General features: G+C 30.3%; 1 protein-coding gene across 1 annotated transcript; it reads left to right on the top strand.

The window, feature by feature from the left end:
• On the top strand, positions 12486 to 15747 carry LOC109353352 (cytochrome P450 81E8-like). Its single transcript, XM_019595586.1, has 2 exons — positions 12486 to 13401; positions 14991 to 15747. Exons 1-2 carry the CDS (start codon positions 12532 to 12534, stop codon positions 15600 to 15602), a joined length of 1482 nt encoding a protein of 493 aa, XP_019451131.1. The 5' UTR covers positions 12486 to 12531; the 3' UTR covers positions 15603 to 15747.

A 22051-nucleotide genomic window follows, 5' to 3' on the forward strand; every position in this document is an offset into this window, starting at 1 on the left:
TTCAAAAAAAAAAATTACCCATTTTTCCGCAATGTTTTTGAGAAGTATTTTTCGGGGCGTTACAGTCAGTTAACTAATTAACGTTATTTTGGCATAATGAAGAGTTCGAGAGGAGATCGAATCAAGTAAGCTCACATACAAACAGAGAACCTAGCGACCCGACACACTTAGGTGAAGGAGAAAACATCGTGACATAATGGTGTCCGAATATGCATCCGGACCTCCAAACTCCCTCACAAGTTTGGAGTTGCCTTGGGTATTAAGAAAGCTTGTACTTAATCAACTGTCTGTTTGTTTGGATTAAGTACAATAATATTTCTTATATAATTTATGTTATGTTTATATATGCAAATATCATGTTTACTCTTGAATTATAATGTTTGAATGATTATTATGGGAATGATATGTATGTGATAATTATTAAATTCAAGGTTTAAAAACATGTGATATAAATGAGAAATATTTTCCTTAAGAAAAGTAATTAAAATGATAATCAGACTCTTCTCGCTTGAGCAAGACAGCTCTCGCTTGAGCGAGACGTGTCTAGAGAAAACGAATGTTTTAACACGGGGCATGACAACTCTTGCTTGAGCTAAAATAGGCACCAAGAGAACTGATTGACAATTCTTGCTTGACAACTCTTGCTTGAGCTAAAATATGCACCGATATTTTTGATTGTTTAATTGCTTAGGCAATAGCCCTAGCTTGGGTGTGAAGTGTATTTACACTTGGGAAAGACCATGACTCGGATGATTGAGTCTGGTGCCCAAAATTGACAAACTTATACAAGTACCTTTGTTCTTGTGCCTATTTAGGGCAAGGTTTTCGACTATGAGCTTTGTTAAAGGCAATAGCCCTAGCTTGGGTGTGAAGTGTATTTACACTAGAGAAAGACCATGACTCAGATGATTGAGTTTGGTTCCCAAAATTGACAAACTTATACAAGTACCTTTGTTCTTGTGCCTATTTAGGGCAAGGTTTTCGACTATGATGTCGTGATTAGGGCAATGCCCAAAAAGGATTACATTATACCATGAAGCGAGGTCGTCTGACCGTAAGAGGCTTGGCCATGTGGTCGTCCAGGATATTCAGCGATGGTTCGTAGTGGTAAGGATGTCATTCCTCTTTTATGTGGTGATGTAAGATCGGGTCCCACATGAAGCATTCCTTTGGAAGATGTCTTGAGTTGGGCTGATCATATAAAAGAATGATTAAAAGATTTAATTGCCTAACCTCGGTTAGTGTGCATTGTCATTATGGATAATGAAGTAGTGGAGAGGAAACTTACGGGAGACGAACGAGCCCCGAGAAGTTGGGAGGGACGGCGATGGTAGTGATTCGTCAGCAAAGTCTTGAGGGTGAGTCTAGGTGAGACGAGTCCCTTGTATTCCTGGATGATGTATTCTGTTGGATCAGACAGTTCTCGGCTTCTCGCAGCACAAACTAGACGATCTTTCACAACCTCTCTTTGCAATCAAGATCAATGTGAGGGATGCCCAAAAAGTGTTTGATATGACACCATCCTGAAATGGACAGTTCTTCAGAACAGATCGATCATATATCCTTGCGAAGAATAATTTTGGTGCGTTCAAATCGGCTTGTTATGGGACCTGTACTCTTGGTTATTTCCGAATAGTATATTGGGAGGATATTGGTTAACTGATGGATGAAACAAGCATAACATTCATACATTGAGATTGTGGTCTTTGATCCTCCTAATATGGGATTATAACATCATTCATCATTATGCATTTTTACATGTGATGTATATATTGTGTTTATTATGCGTGTCTGTTTGGATGTGATATTCCGTGTAATTCCACACCGTCAATGGGTAATATTCATTAGATGTCTTACTCCCTCTTCTTTCTGTTTGTCTTCTATTCGTGTTTTGTTCAAATGGATCATTCTGCCAGGATTCTGAGTTACTGCTTTTCGATGTCCTAGGAGGGGCATGGAGGATTGAGGGAAACGGTTATACCTACACATGCCCTTGGTCTTTTTTATTAGTGTACCTGTGTAGGGTATTTATTTTGTAGTATTTTTATTTGGGCGACGATTAGGTTTCGTCTTGTACTTTGTACCAATATTTCATGATATTCTAATGAAGTATGATTCAAAGTTATATTGAGTTATATTTTTATTACCTTTCGGTAATGATGTTTTTGATTTTCCGCATTGTATGTTACTTAAAGTGATGTTGCAAAATGAAACAAATATAAGGAAATAAATTTTATATGGCATCATTATTAAAAAAAATACCCATTTTTTAGCATGATTTTTGGGAGTAATTTTCGGGGTGTTACACCACCAGCTGTGATTAGTTAGAAAAATATTTAGTAATTATAGTTTTTTAACTTAAAAACATTTTTTCAACCAATCATTAGCAGATGGTATATGCAGTGATACAACTTGTGGGATAACATATGTGTTCTCCATAAAAATATAGCATAAGATTAATTTTGTGATATTTTTATTAAAAATATATTACAGGTTATTTTTGGAAGATGGTTATTGGTTAGGAAGTTAGGAATTAGGAAATTAGGTTTGTGTTAGTTACTTGTTTTGCAAGCTTTCTTTTCATATTTTCTCTTGTATAAATAAGCCATATTGGCTCTTGTTGGGGATGTTTGAAATATGTTATTATATAAAGTCCCATATTGCCTAGAATTAGAATAGAGTAGAATATCAATGTTATATATTAGATTCAAGTCCCTCGTTATAATGTGCACCAGATATAAGCATCAAATAGAAACACCTCATGGGCAGGTGGGCCCATGGGTGTGCTAGGGTTTGTAATCCTATTCTCTATTAATATCTTGGTAGCCGCTCAACGCTCCTGGGGACATATGCATAATGGGTCGAACCCCATTAACAAATTCTCTTGTTCCTTTTCTTCCATTTATTTTATGCTCTTTATTTGATTGCTTGTAGCCAATGTTGTGCAACAATTGCTTCCACTACACCAACAACTGGTATCAGAGCCAATTGGTAGATGGCTCTTAACCCATACGTCAGATAATGGCTAAAGAGGGTGAATGTGTGATGGCTAGACAAGGTGCATCAAAGGTAATGGCAAAGATAGAGTAGATGCATTGAAGGAGAAGGAAACATGGCAGAACTGTAGATTGGGCGATGTATGTGTTGATCCAGAACCCCATAAGTTTATGTATTGGGTTAGGATCAAGGTGGAGGTAAAGACAGAGGTGTTGAGTTAGATGCTGACAATATCTCTCTAGATGCTGAGAGAATGTTCTCATTGGAGATGATAAAGAGAATATCGTAATGGCGTGTGTGAGACGTCATAATGAAAGATATTAATTGTTAGCAGATCCACAAAAGCACAAGGGCGATGACTGACTTTGATGTAGGGTGCGACATGGGCATTGGCTTTGATGCAAGGTTTAACACGAGCATTGGTAGAGATTCAGAGGTGTGGCATGGGCATTGGCTTGGATGCAAGGATGTGACACATACATTAGTTAGCATTGACGCAAGGTGTGTGTTGTGAGTATACTCCTTATGGTGAAGTATGATAATTCTTTTGAACTAGGATTGTTAGAGTAGACAATGGTGGTAGCGGTTGAGGCTTTCCAAGGAAGTTCCAAGGTTCAGTTTGATTGAGTATTGAAGAGGACGATTGTTGGTGAACGTTTGTGTAGAGGTTCCAATATATCGAAAGACTTCCTAGCAATAGGTGGCTAGGCGGCATGTTCCATTTGATGGCGGTATGAGAAGCTGCACTACAAGTTTGGAGAGCTAGGCTCTTGATAACATCGTCAAGGATACTCATAAGGTCTATGCTGTAGGGGAGCAGTTAAAGAGAATTAGACATTAAACAAGGTGGAGTCATATATTCGCTAAGGTGGATATTCTTGTGTAGATTTCCTAAGGAGCGAGATATTCGTCTATTTCAATCAAGATGAAGATTGTTGGGGATGTTTGAAATATGTTATTATATGAAGTCCCATATTGCCTAGAATTAGAATAGAGCAGAATATCAATGTTATATATTAGACTCAAGTCCATTGTAATAATGTATACCAGATATAAGCACCTAATCGAAACACCCCATGGGCAGGTGGGCCCATGGGTGTGCTAGGGTTTGCAATCCTATTCTCTATTAATATCTTGGTAGCCACTCATCATTCTCAGAGACGTAGGCATAATTGGTCGAATCCCATTAACAAATTCTCTTGTTCATTCTCTTCCATTTATTTTATGCTCTTTATTTGATTGCTTGTGGCGAACGCTGCACAACAATCACTTCCGCTGCACCAACAATAAGTTGTAACACGAGCATTGGTAGAGATACAGAGGTGTGACATGGGCATTGACTTGGATGCAAGGATGTGACACATACATTAGTTAGCATTGACTCAAGGTGTGTGTTGTGGGTATACTCCTTATGGTGGAGTATGATAGTTCTTTTGAACTAGGATTGTCGGAGTAGACAATGATTGTAACGGTTGGTGAACTTTTATGTAGAAGTTCCAATATATCGAAAGACTTCCTAGCAATAGGTGGCTAGGCGGCATGTTCCATTTGATGGCGGTATGAGAAGCTGCACTACAAGTTTGGAGAGCTAGGCTCTTGATAACATCGTCAAGGATACTCATAAGGTCTATGCTGTAGGGGAGCAGTTAAAGAGAATTAGACATTAAACAAGGTGGAGTCATATATTCGCTAAGGTGGAGATTCTTGTGTAAATTTTCTAATAAGCGATATATTCTTCTATTTCAATGAAGGTGGAGATTGTTGTGAATGCTTGAAATATGTTATTGTATTAGTCTCACATTGTCTAGTATTGGAATAGATTAGAGTAACCAATGTTATATATTGGACTCAGGTCCCTTGTTATAATGTGCACCAGATATAAGCACCTAATAGAAACACCCCATGGGCAGGTGGACCCATGAGTGTGCTAGAGTTTGTAATCTTTATTCTCTAATAATATATTGGTAGTCGCTCATCGCTCCCAGGGTTGTAGGAACAATTGGTTGAACCCCGTTAACAAATTCTCTTGTTTCTTCTCTTCTATTTATTCTATGCCTTTATTTGATTGCTTGTTTCCAACTCTGCGCAATGATCCCTTCCGCTGCACCAACAACTCTCTTCTTATTAATTCAATTCAATGACAATAATGAGAGAGGTCACATTCAACAAAGACTTTGATTCTCCTTTCTTTCCCTTTCTTGCTTCTTCAAGTTTTTCTTTCTCTTTTCATTAATTTCTCATCTTTCTTGTTTCATCAAGAAGATATCTCTTATCCATGGCTCTTACCATATTTTAACAGGGATTATAAAACTTCTACAGATGCATTGTATGCATGTCTAATTGAATATCCCAAATGATCATCACATTGTGCACATGATAGCTTTGTCTCCATTTCTTGAACAATCCACCATGATTTCTCACTAAGAAAACCCCATCAAAAGCATAATCTTTCTTGAAAAATCTTGCAAAACTAGACCTAATAGCAGCTCTTTATCTGCATAAGGGAGATCAACCTGAGCTTCTCCGGTAAGAAAATTTTCACCACCTATATGCATTGTTCCTTTACCCGTTTTGAAGATTTGAGACACAACTCACATTAGCATCATTGTGGTATATTATATGCATGCTTTGTAAAGTAAGTAACTAACACAAACCCAACTAGCTAATTCCTAACTTCCTAACCAACTATCATCTTTCAAAAATATCCTCTAATATATCTTAATATCTTCTCTCAAGCCGGTGAGTGAAAATTTTCACTCTCCAACTTGGAATTGATTTGAAGCTTGATTTGAAGTAATAACAACACTTAACCATCCATGACAGAAGCTATATCATCAAATGTCTAACTATCCATAGCAGAAGCTATATCTTTGTTTAACCACTATGGACATAAGCTACCTATCCAATGCTTAACCATTCATGACATAAGTTATATCTGAGCTTAACCATCAGGACAGTAGTGAACCAACCATTGATGATGAAAGAGAAAGAACATATCTGATTCTTGATCATAATGAGATGCTTCAATGATGAATAAGAAAGAGAGGTAAATGATGAAGAATAAGAAAATAATATAATCTTGTATAGAATAAATTGGTCATAGTATTCTATTCTTGAAGTGCTTGAGGATATCAAGAAGCTAGCTTATGTACTTGAAAAAAATTCTTGACCAAAAACAAACTCCTTTGATCTGAATTTGAAGTTCGATGAAGAAGGTGATAATGAAGAATTTAGGGTCATATGTTGAAAAGAAATGTTGGTTGTTGAATAACAAACGCTGGAGCAATCAAAGAAATCAAGATAGTCTTACCACATGCAGCATTGTCATCTATTGGAAGCAAGATAACACTAATGAAGACCATTGAGATGAAAAAGAAAGCACCATCATGTTCTTGATTGTTGAAGTTTTCCGGAAAATCTTTCACGAAACCATGAGCGTAAGCTATCAAAAAATAATTATGGTCTGATACCATGTTAAAATGGTAGGAGTCATGCATGAAAGAGGAAGAAAAGATGAACAAGAAAGAAAGAAGAAAAAGAGAAAGAATAAAGAATCAACACCTCCATTGAAATGTAATATTTCTCATTATTATCATTGAATTGAATAAGTAAGAAGTGAGTCAATATAACTTATTTATACAAGAGAAATGAAGAAAAGAAAACTTGTAAAACAGGTAACTAACACAAACCTAACTAGCTAATTCATAACTTCCTAACCAACTATCATCTTCCAAAAATATCCTCTAATATATCTTTTTATAATTTTCAAGACACACTCTAAATGTTATTTCAACTTTCTATGTTGAACTTCATAGTACATTCAAGAGTCAATAAATAATTGTAAGACTTTGAAAAGATTATTATGTGCTCATATTCAATTGAAAATATGTGATAGTTCAATAATCATGATTTCTCATCGATTAGGAAGAACTTCCATGATCAATCATTGTTGTTTTTGAATTTTACTTCGAAATCCTTCGGATTTTTTGTTCTTGTATAATTCATATGTACTTCAGACAATGAAACTATCAATATCATGTACATAAGGTTAGTGCATTTCATAGGTTAAGAACAAAACAACTGTCTGAACCTGCAAAATCGAACCTTAAACAATCGTACCTATTACCATTACTAAGTAGAAGGGCCCAATATCATACACATATAATCAAGTGAATGAGTACTAGTAATTATCTATTCAGGAGTTTAGGATATTAATATGTGTAAGATTTTCGTAAGCTAAATATTAAATATTGATCAGCATGGTGATAATTAGATAAATAAGGTTTTATAAGCAAGGTGTGGTCGTAAACTCCTAATTGAAGCACAACAATATTAATTCTAGCTAGTGAGTTTAAGGTTTATATGTTATTGTTTATTTATAAATTTTAGAAGGCGGATAAACCACAAATACTTTAATAACTTTAAATAAATACAGGTATTATAATTCAATTCCAATCTCCTTTAAGCTTCTTGTAACTTCTGGATCATAAATTATTATAATTCAATTCCATCAAGAAATCCATAAATATCTTTGCTTCATCCTTTTTTGGGTCGTTGTTAAGAGAAAGCACTAGAACATAGCGTATTGAGTTCTTCCACTACATAAAGTTAAATTTATTAGTAATCATTAATCAAATTCAAATATGAGTTAGTCTAAAAAATACTTTATATAAACAGAAATTATTATAAATGATAAGATAATAATAACCCAAATAATAATTAATAAAATAAATAATTTTATCTAAATTCTAAATTAAATAATATTTTATCAATTCAAATATATCTAGTATCTCCAACGGTAAATACAAGAGATACATATCACATAGCCATAATATTTCTTTTTCTTCTTCTTCTAAACTTCAGAATACAGAAACTTTAGAGTAATATATTTTCCATCAGAATTGATAAGCATGAAATTTTCTTTCTAAAGAAACCTCCTCAGTCTAGCGAATATAACTAGAACGTGGTAAGAGTATAATATGCAAACTCGTACGTGTCTCACGAGGAATGCCCATTCTATCGATTCTGAGACATGATTACCAAATAGCTAATTACTGCTAATTAACAACAGTATCATACTCCTTTTTTAGCTATAATTTTTTTATTTATTTTTAGCTGCCATAGAACAATCTCTCAACAAACACAAGAATAATTCTTGAATGTATAATTTAAAAATTTAAAAATTTAATTAAATAATATATTATAATATTTTTTTATTCTTCTTAATAATGCATTAAACAAATAATTAATATTTTCATTTAATGATTAAGAGAGTAGGAATATTACTAAAAAGTTTCCCCCCAACTCAAGTCTTGATAAACACGTGTCAATTATATATTATAATAACTAGTGCGTACAGGCACGAAGTGCCTGCCGGACAATATTATATGTTACTACGTATTCAATTTTTATATATTTTATTTTTAGAATTAGAATGTATGTGTTATAATTTTTATGTATTTGTTTATTTTTAATGTGAAAGATATAATTAATTAATGTGTTGGTGATGTTTATTTATGATTATATGATCTTTTTGTAAAAATTAAATAATGTGAAGGGCAAAATAGGAAATAGAAATTACACCATGGTGGAAGTTACACCATGTTTTGCCTTTACATATAGTATATTGTTATAATTTTTATGTATTTATGATAATACTCAGTTTAATGTGAAATATATAATTAATTAATGTGTTGGTGATGTTTATTTATGATTATATGATCTTTTTGTAAAAATTAAATAATGTGAAGGGCAAAATAGGAAATAGAAATTACACCATGGTGGAAGTTACACCATGTTTTGCCTTTATATATAGTTATAATTTTTATGTATTTATGATAATGTTCAATTTAATGTGAAAGATATAATTAATTAATGTGTTGGTAATGTTTATTTATGATTATATGATCTTTTTGTAAAAATTAAATAATGTGAAGGGTAAAATAGGAAATAGAAATTACACCATGGTGGAAGTTACACCATGTTTTGCCTTTATATATAGTATAGATATAGAAGTATAGATAGATATAGATATTATAAAATGCTTGCTAGTTTCATACAAATATATAAACTGAACTCTAATACTATTAATAACATATAAGTTATCAAACCAGTGAATATAGTAGTGTATAAATTTAAATAAGTCATTCACTAATTAGATTGTACACTAGTAAAATTAGATAAATATATTATGTTATCATTAAAATGATAATTAATACAATCAATATTTTTATTTGTAACATGTAACAAAGAAAATGTGTTCTTTATTTCTTATAATTATAATAAAGGCGGCGACAATGTGTTTAATCATTCAGAAAAATATTTTGCTAAAAAATAATTTATTTTCATAATTTTCTATAATTTTAAATGAAAATCACACCCAATATGTGATATTGACTGATTTAGATATATATTTACCTAACCAGTATAATTATTGTGTCATAAAAGAGGTGAATAGGGTCCCAAATAATGAGAGATAGATAAAAAGCAAGTCTGATTACTCCTAATCCTAAATGGAATGGAACGACGCAGGATCTATATATATATATATAGGATTGATTTATCAATTTTTTGCAAATTTTATAACCATGTTAATTTTTTAAAAGTAGAATATATAAAGATAGTGATATCCTTAACTTTAAAGATAAGATATGTTGAAAATATAAATTCATAATAGTTGTTAAATAAGGAAAATCTAATTTATGATATCTAAGGGCAAAATCTCTAATCATAGATGTATAGGTAGCTTATATACATTAAATAAAAGTAATTTCTATTTAAAAAAAAATTGTTCCAACATTTATTTACATGGAAAATGGCAAGGATATAATAATGTTTTATGACTAATAAGAACTTATATCTTCTATTTCTAATTCTTTTCACATGACTCACTCAGATTTTTGGTGAACAACTCTCTATCTGTGTAATATCTTCCATAAAACAACAAAAGGGAATTTGTTTGGTTTCTTTCTGTGTGAGATATGGAGGAAGAAAGGTTGAGAAAGACAAACAAGGATGGAAAGAAGAAAATTAAACTTAAATTGACATATTATTTAATTTCTGGAGTGGGAAGGTAGACAAAATGTTAATTATGATAAAAAGTTAATGTTATAAAAGTCTTACCCGTAAGATTTTTAGTTGTGAAAATTTAATTACATGTAAAAAAATTAAATATTGAGAATTTTTTGAGGAAGATAGACAAATTGCTAACTTAGAGTAAAATGAGTGGCCGAAGAGAAAGAAATATTAGAAATGTTTTATATGTGATAAAGTTGAAGGATATTTGAGTATGAGATTTGATGAAATTTGAGAAAAAGATTTGATAATGTAAGAAATGAAAGATTTAAAGATAGAGGATACATATTTAGGTGAAACATTCACCATACAAAACCAACCAAAATAATTTCACTTGTAAAAATACAAGGTAATGTTGGTCTATAAAAATGATATATCGTAATCAATATGGTAAAACAATATACCATGTAAAACAATATACCATTAATAATCATCTAAAGTTGGGAAAAACAATATATCGTAATCAATATGGTGTCTAGGAGCCATGTAATAATCTTAATATAATATAAACAATATACCATGTTGGCAAAAGGGAAAAACTATTGAGTTTATTTTTGAAAAAAAGAATTAATCTTATACTCTTTAATTTTGTTTGTTTTATATTTTCCAAATCCATAATTGTTGCACATTAATTGTTTAATGATATTCAGTTATTCTTATTCTTATAGAGTCATGATTCATAGGATAAAGTTTATACTCAGTTTATCATATTAGTTAGTAAACTTTGTGTCAATGAGCCATATAATACCAAATACAAAGGAGATAATAGTCATAATAATTATTTAAAATTGTCAAAGATATAACTTGCAACTCGATTTTGGAGTATTTAGACACTCGCTTATTAATAAAAGTTTTCTCATCTATACATTTTTATCTTAAATTGTAGATTTGTTATCACTATTCCAAAAAGTTAGAAGTCAACAATGGAGTGAGAATGTTGAAAATGATAGTGGTCACTTTGCATTTAATTTCACCAAATAATAGCAAAGAATAAAAAATTTAGATGGACAAAATTAACCTTCTAAATTTTAAATATCAAAATTGTATGATATTCCATTATTATCTCCTCTATATTCATCACATTGTATGGCAAAATTTATAGGCATTAATAAATGATGAAGAGATAGTAGTACATTTTACCATAAATAGACGATAATAAATGATAAATTTATAGGCAATAATAAATAATAATAATAAATTATGAAGATATAGTATTATATTTTAATGATAAATAGACAATAATAAATGATAAATTTTAAAGGCATTAATAAATGATAAATTTTAAAGGCAATAATAAATGATAAATTTAAAATTCGACCAATAAATAGATGGAGTATAGTATTACATTTTACTGGGTTCTTCATTTTGGGTGAACTAGTAATAACATTTGTGTGTTCATATAGGTGGCGACATTTTTCTTCTATTGAAGTCAAATTAGTATATCATAAATATGTAAGATAAAAAATAATATACATCAAACAATTTGGAATGATAAATTGAATGACATGTAGAAAGTTATTGAATGAAGAAAAAAATTACTTGTGAAAAACTATATATTGACAAGTTATGATGTAGGTAGACAAAATGTTAAGTTGTCAAAAAAAAAGGATGAATGAGTAAAAGGTGAGAAAAATATTAGAAAAATCTTATCCGTGAGTTTTAAGTTTGTGGAAATTTACTAGTAAAAAATTAAACATTGAGAAGTTGTAAGAATGCAAACAAAATATTAAGTTGTGACAAAAAGTAAAATGGGTGACTAAATGAAGAGTTAATAATGATTAAAAATAAATTAGGGATGATAAAGTGATAATGTATAAAACTTTTATGTTGCCAGTGTATACAATTTTTCTCGTAACAAATATTAAAACTCAAATAAAATATGATGTAATATAATTTAATGTTTTGAAAAAGTTGTTTATATAATATAATTTGTTCTAGTCCATATCGCATATCATTTTTTGTTTTCTCACTTCAACTTTTTTGTTTAATTTATTTTTATGATCTTTTTCTTTTATTTAATTATTTATCAATGCATACAGACAGTATATTAATTCGTTTTCAAACGAGTCGTGCATGAAAATTAATCTAAAAATCACAAATTAGTATGCTCAGGACCGCTTTGGATTTGCAAAGGTTTTACGGGTGATGGCTAAACAAAGAACTAATTTTACTGTCACTATGTACCACTATATGTGATTTATCAAGAAAATCAAAGTTTTAAATTTTTTAATCTAAATATTTAATAATTGATTATTTCTAACCAAAGAATATAATGAGACATGGAATAACATTAATTATTGGATATAAAAAAAATACAAATAACAAAGTTATTCTTGATGACCCCTTTGTAAATTGGGGGTAGGTGTGATGATTTGGATCAACCAATCACCATTTTCACCTTATAGTACTTAAATAGCCACTACCAAGACATAATATTCTAGTGAGCTTAAATTTTCAATCATGATTAATTACTTTTATTTCTTTTTCTTCCTTCTTGTTTCTCTTGTTACTTTGAAGTTCTTGTTCCAAACAAGAAGATTCAAAAACTTTCCTCCAGGTCCACCTTATCTTCCTGTAATCGGAAACCTCAACCAACTCAAAAAACCATTACACCTCACCTTCTATGGCTTATCACAAAAGTATGGCCAAATATTTTCCCTTGTATTTGGATCACGTTTAGTGGTTATTGTTTCATCACTATCCTTAGTGCAAGAATGCTTCACCAAAAATGATATTATTTTATCACATCGACCAAAACTTCTAATAGGAAAATATACTGGCTATGACTATACTGCTGTAGGTTTTTCCCCTTATGGTGATCATTGGCGTAACCTTCGTCGTATAATATCACTTGAAGTTCTCTCACCACATCGTCTCAACTCCACTTTGGAAATTCGAAAAGACGAAGCTATGAGACTATTAAAAAAGCTAGCCCAAGACTCATGCAAGGACTTTGTCAAAGTGGAACTAAAATCCAAATTCTTAGAATTAACATTCAATGCTACGATGAGAATATTGACAGGGAAGAGGTACTTCGGTGAGGACCTTGATAAAAGTGAATTAGATGAAGCAAAGCAATTTAGAGAAATCATAAATGAGTTGGTGGTGTTTAGTGAATTCATACCAAAAGTAGGGTTAGGTTGGTTTGGTTTTGTTTCAGAAAAAAGTTTAAAAAATATAAGTTTGAGACTTGATGACTTTATGCAAGGACGCATTGATGAGCATCGTAATGAGAAGAAAAATACCAATACCATGATAGATAATCTTCTTACTCAACAACAATCACAACCTCAATACTATACAGATCAAATCATCAAAGGACTCATTTTGGTAATTATTATTTTATATATGTTTCCCTTTATTTATTTATATTAAAATATTATTATTAGGATTGATTTTGCTTTCACCCACATTATCAATCTAATATTATTAAATAAAAACTTTTAAAATATTATTATGATTGAATACATAATGTTGGACCAAACTGTGATCGGGGAGCCTCCAACCATCAGGGAGTTCCATTGTTACATGGGTTTGGGAAGAGTGGAGAGTCACAAGTGAGACACCATGTCTTAAACCAAAACCTTAAGGCATTAGTTTCATGAGCCTTTCCTTCTTATAAACTATTTCACTCCTTCCCACATATCCATTGTGAGACTTCACACTTGAATAAACTCAACAATCTCCCCCTCAAGTGTGGGTACCACACACTTTCCGGTCCGTTCCCCCTTGAGTCCACCATGTCCTAGCCGAACCATCGGCTCTGATACCACTTGTTGGACCAGACTGCGACTGGGGAGCCTCCAACCACCGGGGAGTTCCATTGTTACATGGGTATGGGAAGAGTGAAGAGTCTCAAGTGAGACACCACGTCTTGAACCAAAACCTTAAGGCATTAGTTCCATGGGTCTTTCCTACTTATAAATTCTTTCACTTCTCACCACATATCCAATGTGTGACTTCACACTTGAATAAACCCAACACATGATATAAAAGTTTAACAATAAATAGAAGTTTTAAATACAAATTTTGTACGTTACTACACTTTCATAAGACTAACATTGGATGAATCAACATTTAATATAAATTTAGAGTTTTGAAAATATTTAATAAGTAGGAAAGGTGTCAACAAATGTTATGATATTCAAGTTATACATTATGTATATTATGTAATTAAAATATACCTATAAATTTCAAGTTAATTATGAATAAAGATAGGATATAGTCCTATGATTGATTTTAATACATTTATTCTTTTTTCGCTTGTTTAATTTGGGCAAAACAATCGGTCCAACTAATATGTTTAAGGCGACCTAAAGTAGTTTGACTAGGTTTGGAGTAGTTTAAAGTTGACTGACTAACTGAGCGATTTTCTGATATGTACGGACTCGTTCCCTAATCCAATATTCAATTGGACTGGTGAGGCCATCCAATTTAGTTCAAACAATATTGATCCTGATATATTACTTGTTTTCTTTGGAAGCCGTCAATGACCACATCATATCATGACTACTTCCAAACTTAAAGGATGGTAATCTTTTGGTATGATTAGATTAGTATGGTACACTAAGACTTTTGGACAAAAATAAACTTCCTACTTCAATAGCAATGAGTTTTAGTAATGTTGATATTTTCATAATTTGCAATTAAAAAAATATCTACCTCACTTACCCCTTAACCCTCTTTCCACTACCCACTAACCTTTTTCTCCAAAATCAGCAAATTATGTTTCTCCTCCCAAACCAGAAATTTTGTCATACCACAATAGCGGTTGCACTACACCTGGATCATTGGGTATAAATTGACAACTTTGTCCGACATCATCCCTACCAATTAAAGATCATAATAATATTTATGGGAAGACGAAAAAAATGTTTTGATTAGTTATTTTATTAATATCGTTTGGATGGAGTTGACAGGATCTATTGATGGGAGGAACAGAGACATCAGGAACAAGTTTGGAATGGGCAATGTCTAATTTATTAAATCATCCAGAAATATTGAAGAAGGCAAGAAAAGAATTAGATATTCGTATAGGACAAGATCGTTTAATGGATGAGTCGGACATTTCGAAACTCCCTTACCTTCAGAATATTGTCCATGAGACATTTCGATTACAGCCTCCTCTTCCATTATCGTTTCCTCGTTCCATTTCAGAAGATTGCATCATTGGGGGATATAAAATTCCACAAAACACTACTTTGTTTGTTAATGTTTGGGCCATTCACACAGATCCAAATTTGTGGACTGACCCTTTACTTTTTAAGCCCGAGAGATTCGAGAAAGAAGGTGAAGTGAATAAGCTACTTACATTTGGGTCAGGGAGAAGGGTTTGTCCTGGAACAAACTTGGCTCAACGCATTGTAACCTTAACTCTGGGCTTACTAATTCAATGCTTTGAATGGAAGCGAACGACACATGAACTAATTGATATGAATGTAGGAAATGGAATGCTCGTTGTGCAAAAGAATCTTCCCTTAGAAGGCATGTGTAAAATGCGCCAAATATCAGCAATTAAGGATATTCTCTAGCATCTTAGAGGCTTCGAGAGTTTCTAAAAGCACACACATTACTTTATCACCTTGTGTTTAAGAGATACATTTGAATTTATATGGTGTAATAAAATAAATAACATGTGTGTGTAATAAAAAAGTATGACCATTAATATAAAATTTGGTATGTGTTACAAAATTCAGAACGACTTTTCCTACTTGGTGTAATGTGTAAAATGCTTGATCACATTTGGCTTCCTCATCACTCAAGGAAAAGCCTAAGCCATTAACGTTTTCCCTTGCATTTTTTGTTTTTCTTCTTCTTAGGTTGTTCCATTGTTTAAAGCCAAATTAAATGTATTTCTTTATTGGTTAATAAGTTTTGCTTTATATAGTTTTAGTTTGGTTCGTTAGTTGCTTCATTTCCTTTTTGGTTATTGTACTTAGAAGATACTATTTCTCCTTCTTTTTCCTCTCAATTTTTTAAGCGTTGCTGGAAGAGATTTATTAATAGAAAGATTGTTCATTTTCTTATTTTCTTCCATGCGCTACGAAACCAAGATAATGTAAAATGGGTATTTCGGAAAGGGGGCAAACGGATAAAATCAAATAGAGTATAGTTAGAAGAGTAATACATAATTCAACATAAAAAACTTCCTCAAATTTAAAAAGTAAACAATCATGAGACCTTATTAAAAAATATTTCTATTATATAATTTATGATTACAAATGACAAACATAACTTCAAATAAGTTAAAAGTACTTAATTTTTTCACCAAAAAATGACATCGATATGGTTGTTATTTTATTTACTTGGTCTGTCCAACCGGTTTGACCATTCAAATCACTAGTTTTGGGCTTAAATTAACTAAGTCAGCCCAATTTTGATGCAAAACTTATTATATGAGAGGCTCAGATCAATTAGATATATAGTTCACAGTTGAACCGGTCGAACCAGCCGGTCCAAGCCGAGTTTTATAGAACTACATAAAATACTCTCTTGATAAACACAAAAGTAATTCTTGAATTATTGTTTAAAAAAGTTAAAAGTTTAATTAAGTAATTTATAATATTAATTTTTTATTACTATTAAATCATTAATTGAAGAAATTTGTAAAGAATTTAATTAACGCTATTTTTAAATATTCCTTGTATTATATACATAAAGCATTAGGAAATTATTAATATTTTTATTTAATGATTAAGAGATTAGGAATGTTACTAAAAAGTTTTTATCCCCTACTCAAGTTCTATAGACACATAGAGGTGGCACAACAGGCATTGCTCGCAAGTGCATCCGTGTAGCTTGCATTTTTTTCCGGACATGGCATATAAAATTTGTTTATTTGCCCGTTTTGCCCGTCAAGTTTGTGGGCATCTCCGTTGGGCATACAAGCGGCACATATACATAATTTAAGAAAAATGTAAGAAAATTTTAAATAATTTATGATGTAATGTGATTTTTAATCCCTAAAAGAAATTGTAATCTAATGTGATTTTTTAAACTTCATATAAAATATCAAAAAAATTGTTAATTTTTTATCTTCAACTAATTTATTTAATTTTATTTTATTTATTATATGAATTTTTTTTTTATTATTCAACAATGCTCGCGGGTCGCCTGCTAGCATGTTAGCCCATTTTAAAATGGGCAGGACATTAAATGTTAGATATCAGTGGCAAAATACACCTAGAAGGGGGGTTGAATAGGTGTGGTGGAGCTCAAGTTCCACTTTTTGAGTTTTTGCCCACTTGCTGAAAAATGCCCAGTTAATCGATTAACCAGTGGGCCTAATCGACTAAATCAAAATAGAAACAGAATGATCAAAATAGCAACTTGCACAGTTATTAATCAACACACAAGCAGATATACATCATATATTTTTACGCAAGATTAACAAGGACATAGCAAGGTATAAGCATGCAAAATATCAACTCCAAACTCGAATTAAAACATCTTGAAATATAAAAGAGAAAGTGATAGAAAATATTGTGCAAGGATTTTATCCTAGTTCATTTTGCTGTCCACTGCAAAACTACATTCAGTTCTCCCCTCCTCTGATCTGAGAGATTTTCCTTCTTCACTATAGAACACAATGTACGTTACATACACGCTTCCAATTACAAGATTCGAACGCTCCTTTCTTAGAACCCAAAGAACTTCGTCACTCTTGGTTTGACATTTCCCAAAACCGTCTCCCAAGCAAACCTTTCTTACCGCGATTCAACCCCAACCAAGGTAAAGCTCTTTATCCTAAGACCTCCAAGCCTTTGTGTGAAGAACACCTTACCTAACCGCAGCTAGGATTTTCTCAATCCTTGAATTACAATGCTTATAAGATTAAATTATGGAATGAAATACAATGAATGAATAAGAAAGGGAATAAACAAATAGAAAGTCACATTCCTATTGGTAATGGGGTGAAATTTGATGAATCATAACACGAGTTTCCATTATTTATCTATTTGTATGATAAAGAATGAATGATTGTGGATTACCTTCTATAGTTTCTATAAATAAAAAATCAATCTCAATATGATTCTCATAGTTAATTCATGTTGTACAACAAAATAGATGAAACACAGGGTAAAACGAAAATGAAAAAAAAATATAGAATCAATATTGTGTTACTTCTTGCTCCTGATTAGGTAGCAAAACTTATAACCAACGATTTCTTTACAAAATTAAGGGGGAATGATCGAAATACTAGAGTGTCACGTATTATTTATTTTTTTTTTCTTCTCTACCATCTCACCACTGTTTATGTTACTTTAGTATTACAATAATGGTTATTTTGAATAGAAAACTATAAACAAATTAAGAGATGCAAAAAATTAACCTACAATAATTTTTCAAGGGTGAACAAATAATAAAAGACATCGGATCGAATAGAACTATTGTTGACGCCCTTGTCGTTAGAGACATCTCACTCCTCTAGTTATCCAACAATAACAACAGATCCACAAAATAAACAAAAAATGGATTTTAATGCAATACCTTCAATGAATAGATTTACATGCATAAAATTATTTTAAAATAAAAAAATTTGAAATGGAAGAATGATATAAATCAAGAAGAGAAAAAATGGTTGAAGAAAAGAAGAGTAATAAAATCATTATATTTTTTTTTAAAAGTTCATATTATTATATAACAATATTTAGTAATTGTATACTCAAAATTTAAAAACATTAGCATATCTAATTAAACTACAAATAAATCATATTTTACTACTATAAAATGATATAAATAAGATTAAAATGTCATCAAACAATATATAAATTACGCTATAACTATAACAAAAGTGTACAATGAATTTAAAATCTAATTGAACAACAGAAATTTTGCTATAAAGTAAACTAACAAATGACAAACATAACTACAAATAAGTTAGAAGTACTTAATTTTTCCATCTAAAAACGACATCAATACGATTGTTATTTTATTGGCTCGGTCAGTCCAACCGGTTCGACCATTTGAGTCACCAATTTTGGGCTTAAACTAATTGAGTCAACCTAATTTTGATGCAAAATCAGTTAGATGAGAGACTCAAATCAGTTAGATATCTAGTTCACGGGTCGGACCAGCCGGTCCAAGCTGAGTTTTATAGAACTACATACTCTCTTTTTATGATATTAATTTTTTATTACTATTAATGCATTAATTGAAGAAATTTGTAAAGAATTTAATTAACTCTATTATTAAATATTCCTTGTATTATATACATAAAGCATCAAGGAAATGATTAATATTTTCATTTAATGATTAAGAGATTAGGAATGTTACTAAAAAAAATTATCCCCTACTCAAGTTTCATAGACACATGCCAATTCCCATATTTTAATTCAATAAATTTAATATTATAAAATAATTTCTAATTTCATAGATAAAAAATATATAGACTAAAATTTAATATTATATCAGTTATCAAATTAGTAAATATAGTAGTGGTATAACATTTAAATAATTAATTCACTAATTAGATTATATATTAGTAGAATTAGATAAATATATTATACTATCACTAAAGATAATAATTATTTTAATAATTATTTTTGTTTGTAACTTTAACAAAGCAAATGTATTAGTTATGTTTTAGAAGTATAAACAAATATGTTTAATAATTTATAATAGTATTTTGCTAAAAATTAATTTCCCTTTCACATTTTTTATAATTTAAATGAAAATCATATCCCATATACGATTTTGACCAATTTGGATATTTATTTATATAAGTGATATAATTATTGGGTCATATATATGGGATTGATATGTCAATTTTTTAGTTTAACTGGCTGGTATATGATGTAATTTTCACAACTTAAGAAAACAGAATATATAAAGATAATAATAACGTTAAATTTAGAGATATGATATGTTGAAAAATATAAATTCATAATAGTCGTAAAATAATGAAAATGTAATTTATGATATGTAAGTGTAAGATCTCTTTACTAATAGATAACAGGTGGAGCCATGGCGCTTGCAGGTTAGGTAGCAGTGTTGTCTCTTCACTCTTTTCAGTCTTTTGTAACCAACAAAAACAAGGCTAAGGAAAAGTTAGAGATCGAAAGAAAGATGAAAAATATGTGGGTGAAATACAGTACAAAATCAATCAAAATAATATAATAATATGTAAAAAAAAAAAAGTAAAAACAATGTAAGCTAGGCTAAAAAAATATCCCTGTAAAATAATGAGAAACAATTTTATTCTTACTAATATAACATATAAAAACTATCTCATTAATATTAGACATTTAAGGTATGTAATGTCTAAATATGTCCCATTAATATTAATCATTTAAGATTATAAAAAACAATATATTATTAACCAAACGGTGTCCACAAGCCATGTAATACTCTTAATATAGGATAAACGATATAATATTATGGAAAAATTCGAAAAACAATTGAGTTCATGTTTGAAAAAAGAATCGATATCGTACTCTTTAATTACTTAGTCATATTTAGTTGTTGTCATTTTTATATAGTCATGACTCATAGGATGAAGTTTATACTCGCTTAACATATTAGCTAGTAAACTTATGTCGAAGAAGCATATAATACCAAATATTAAGGAGATGATAGTCATAATAATTATTTAAAATTGTCAAAGATTACCTTTTAACTGTTTTGGAGTACTTTAGACACACCATTATTAATAAAAGTTTTCTCACATATGAATTTTTTATTTTAAATTATAATTTTGTTATGGCTATTCCAAAAAAAATAGAAGTCAATAATGAAGTGAAAATAAAAAGAATGAAGTAAGAAGATTGAAGAAAGATAATGGGCTACTTTACATTCATTTTCACGAAATAATAGTAAAGAATAAAACTTTTAGATGGAAAATTTAACCTTCTAAATATTACATGTCAAAATTGTATGGTGTAATGTAAAATCAGCTACATTAATGATATTCCTCCCTTATCTCTTACATCACATTGTATGGCAAAAATTAATAGGCAATAATAAATGGTAAAGAAATAGTATTAAATTTTACAATAATTTGACAATAATAAATGATAAATTTTATAGGCAATAATAAATGATGGAGAAAGTATTACATTTTACCGATAAACAAGCGATAATAAATGATAAATTTTATAGGTAAAAATAAATGTTAAATTTAAAATTTGACCAATAAATACATGGGTCATAGTATTACAGTTTACGTGGTTCTTCATTTTGCGTGAACTATCATATACTTGTGTGTTCACAGGGATAGCTGCATATTTCTTTTATTAAAGTTAAATTAATATAGTATAAACGTCTAAAATAAAAATTAATATGTATCAAACAATTTGATATGATAAAATTGAATAACATGCAAAAGGTTATTAAATGATTGACAAATTTACCTGCAAAAAATTAAACATTGAGAAGTTTTGATGAAGTAGACAAAATGTTAACTTTGTGATAAAAAACAAATGAATGAGTGAAGGATGAGAAAAATGTTAGAAAAATCTTATTTGTGAGTTCTTCAGTTTGTAAAAACTTTAACTGTGAAAAATTAAATATTGAGAAGTTGTGAGGAATAGACACAAAATGTTAATTTGTGACAAAAAAGTAAAATGAGTGACTAAATGAGTAGTCAATGATAATTAAATATAACGGTGGATGACGTAGTGATAATGTATACATTTATTTCTTAAAAAATATTAAAACTTCAATAAATTGTGATGTAATAAAATTTAATGCTTTGAAAAAATTGTAGTATAATATAATTTGTTCAAATTTATTTAACATATCAATATTTTTTTTATTATTTTGTTATCACGATGTAACACTTTATATGATTCATCAAGAAATTTAAAGTTGTAAATTATTTAATAATTTATTATTTCTAACCAACCAAGTATAATGATACATGGAATAACACAAATGATATGATATCAAATTTTGATCCCAAATAACAAAGTTGTTCTTCCTGGGCCCTTCATAAATTCAAGGGTAGGTGTGATGATGTGGATCAACCAAGCAACATCTT

Source organism: Lupinus angustifolius, chromosome LG08, assembly GCF_001865875.1.
Source record: "Lupinus angustifolius cultivar Tanjil chromosome LG08, LupAngTanjil_v1.0, whole genome shotgun sequence".
Classification (NCBI taxonomy): domain Eukaryota; kingdom Viridiplantae; phylum Streptophyta; class Magnoliopsida; order Fabales; family Fabaceae; genus Lupinus; species Lupinus angustifolius.

Excerpts from the sequence above, each read along its gene's own strand:
- LOC109353352 (XM_019595586.1), top strand. The coding sequence starts at position 12,532 with ATGATTAATTACTTTTATTTCTTTTTCTTCCTTCTTGTTTCTCTTGTT. Across the intron at positions 13,402-14,990 it reads TCATCAAAGGACTCATTTTG|GATCTATTGATGGGAGGAAC; the intron begins GTAATTATTATT and ends TGGAGTTGACAG.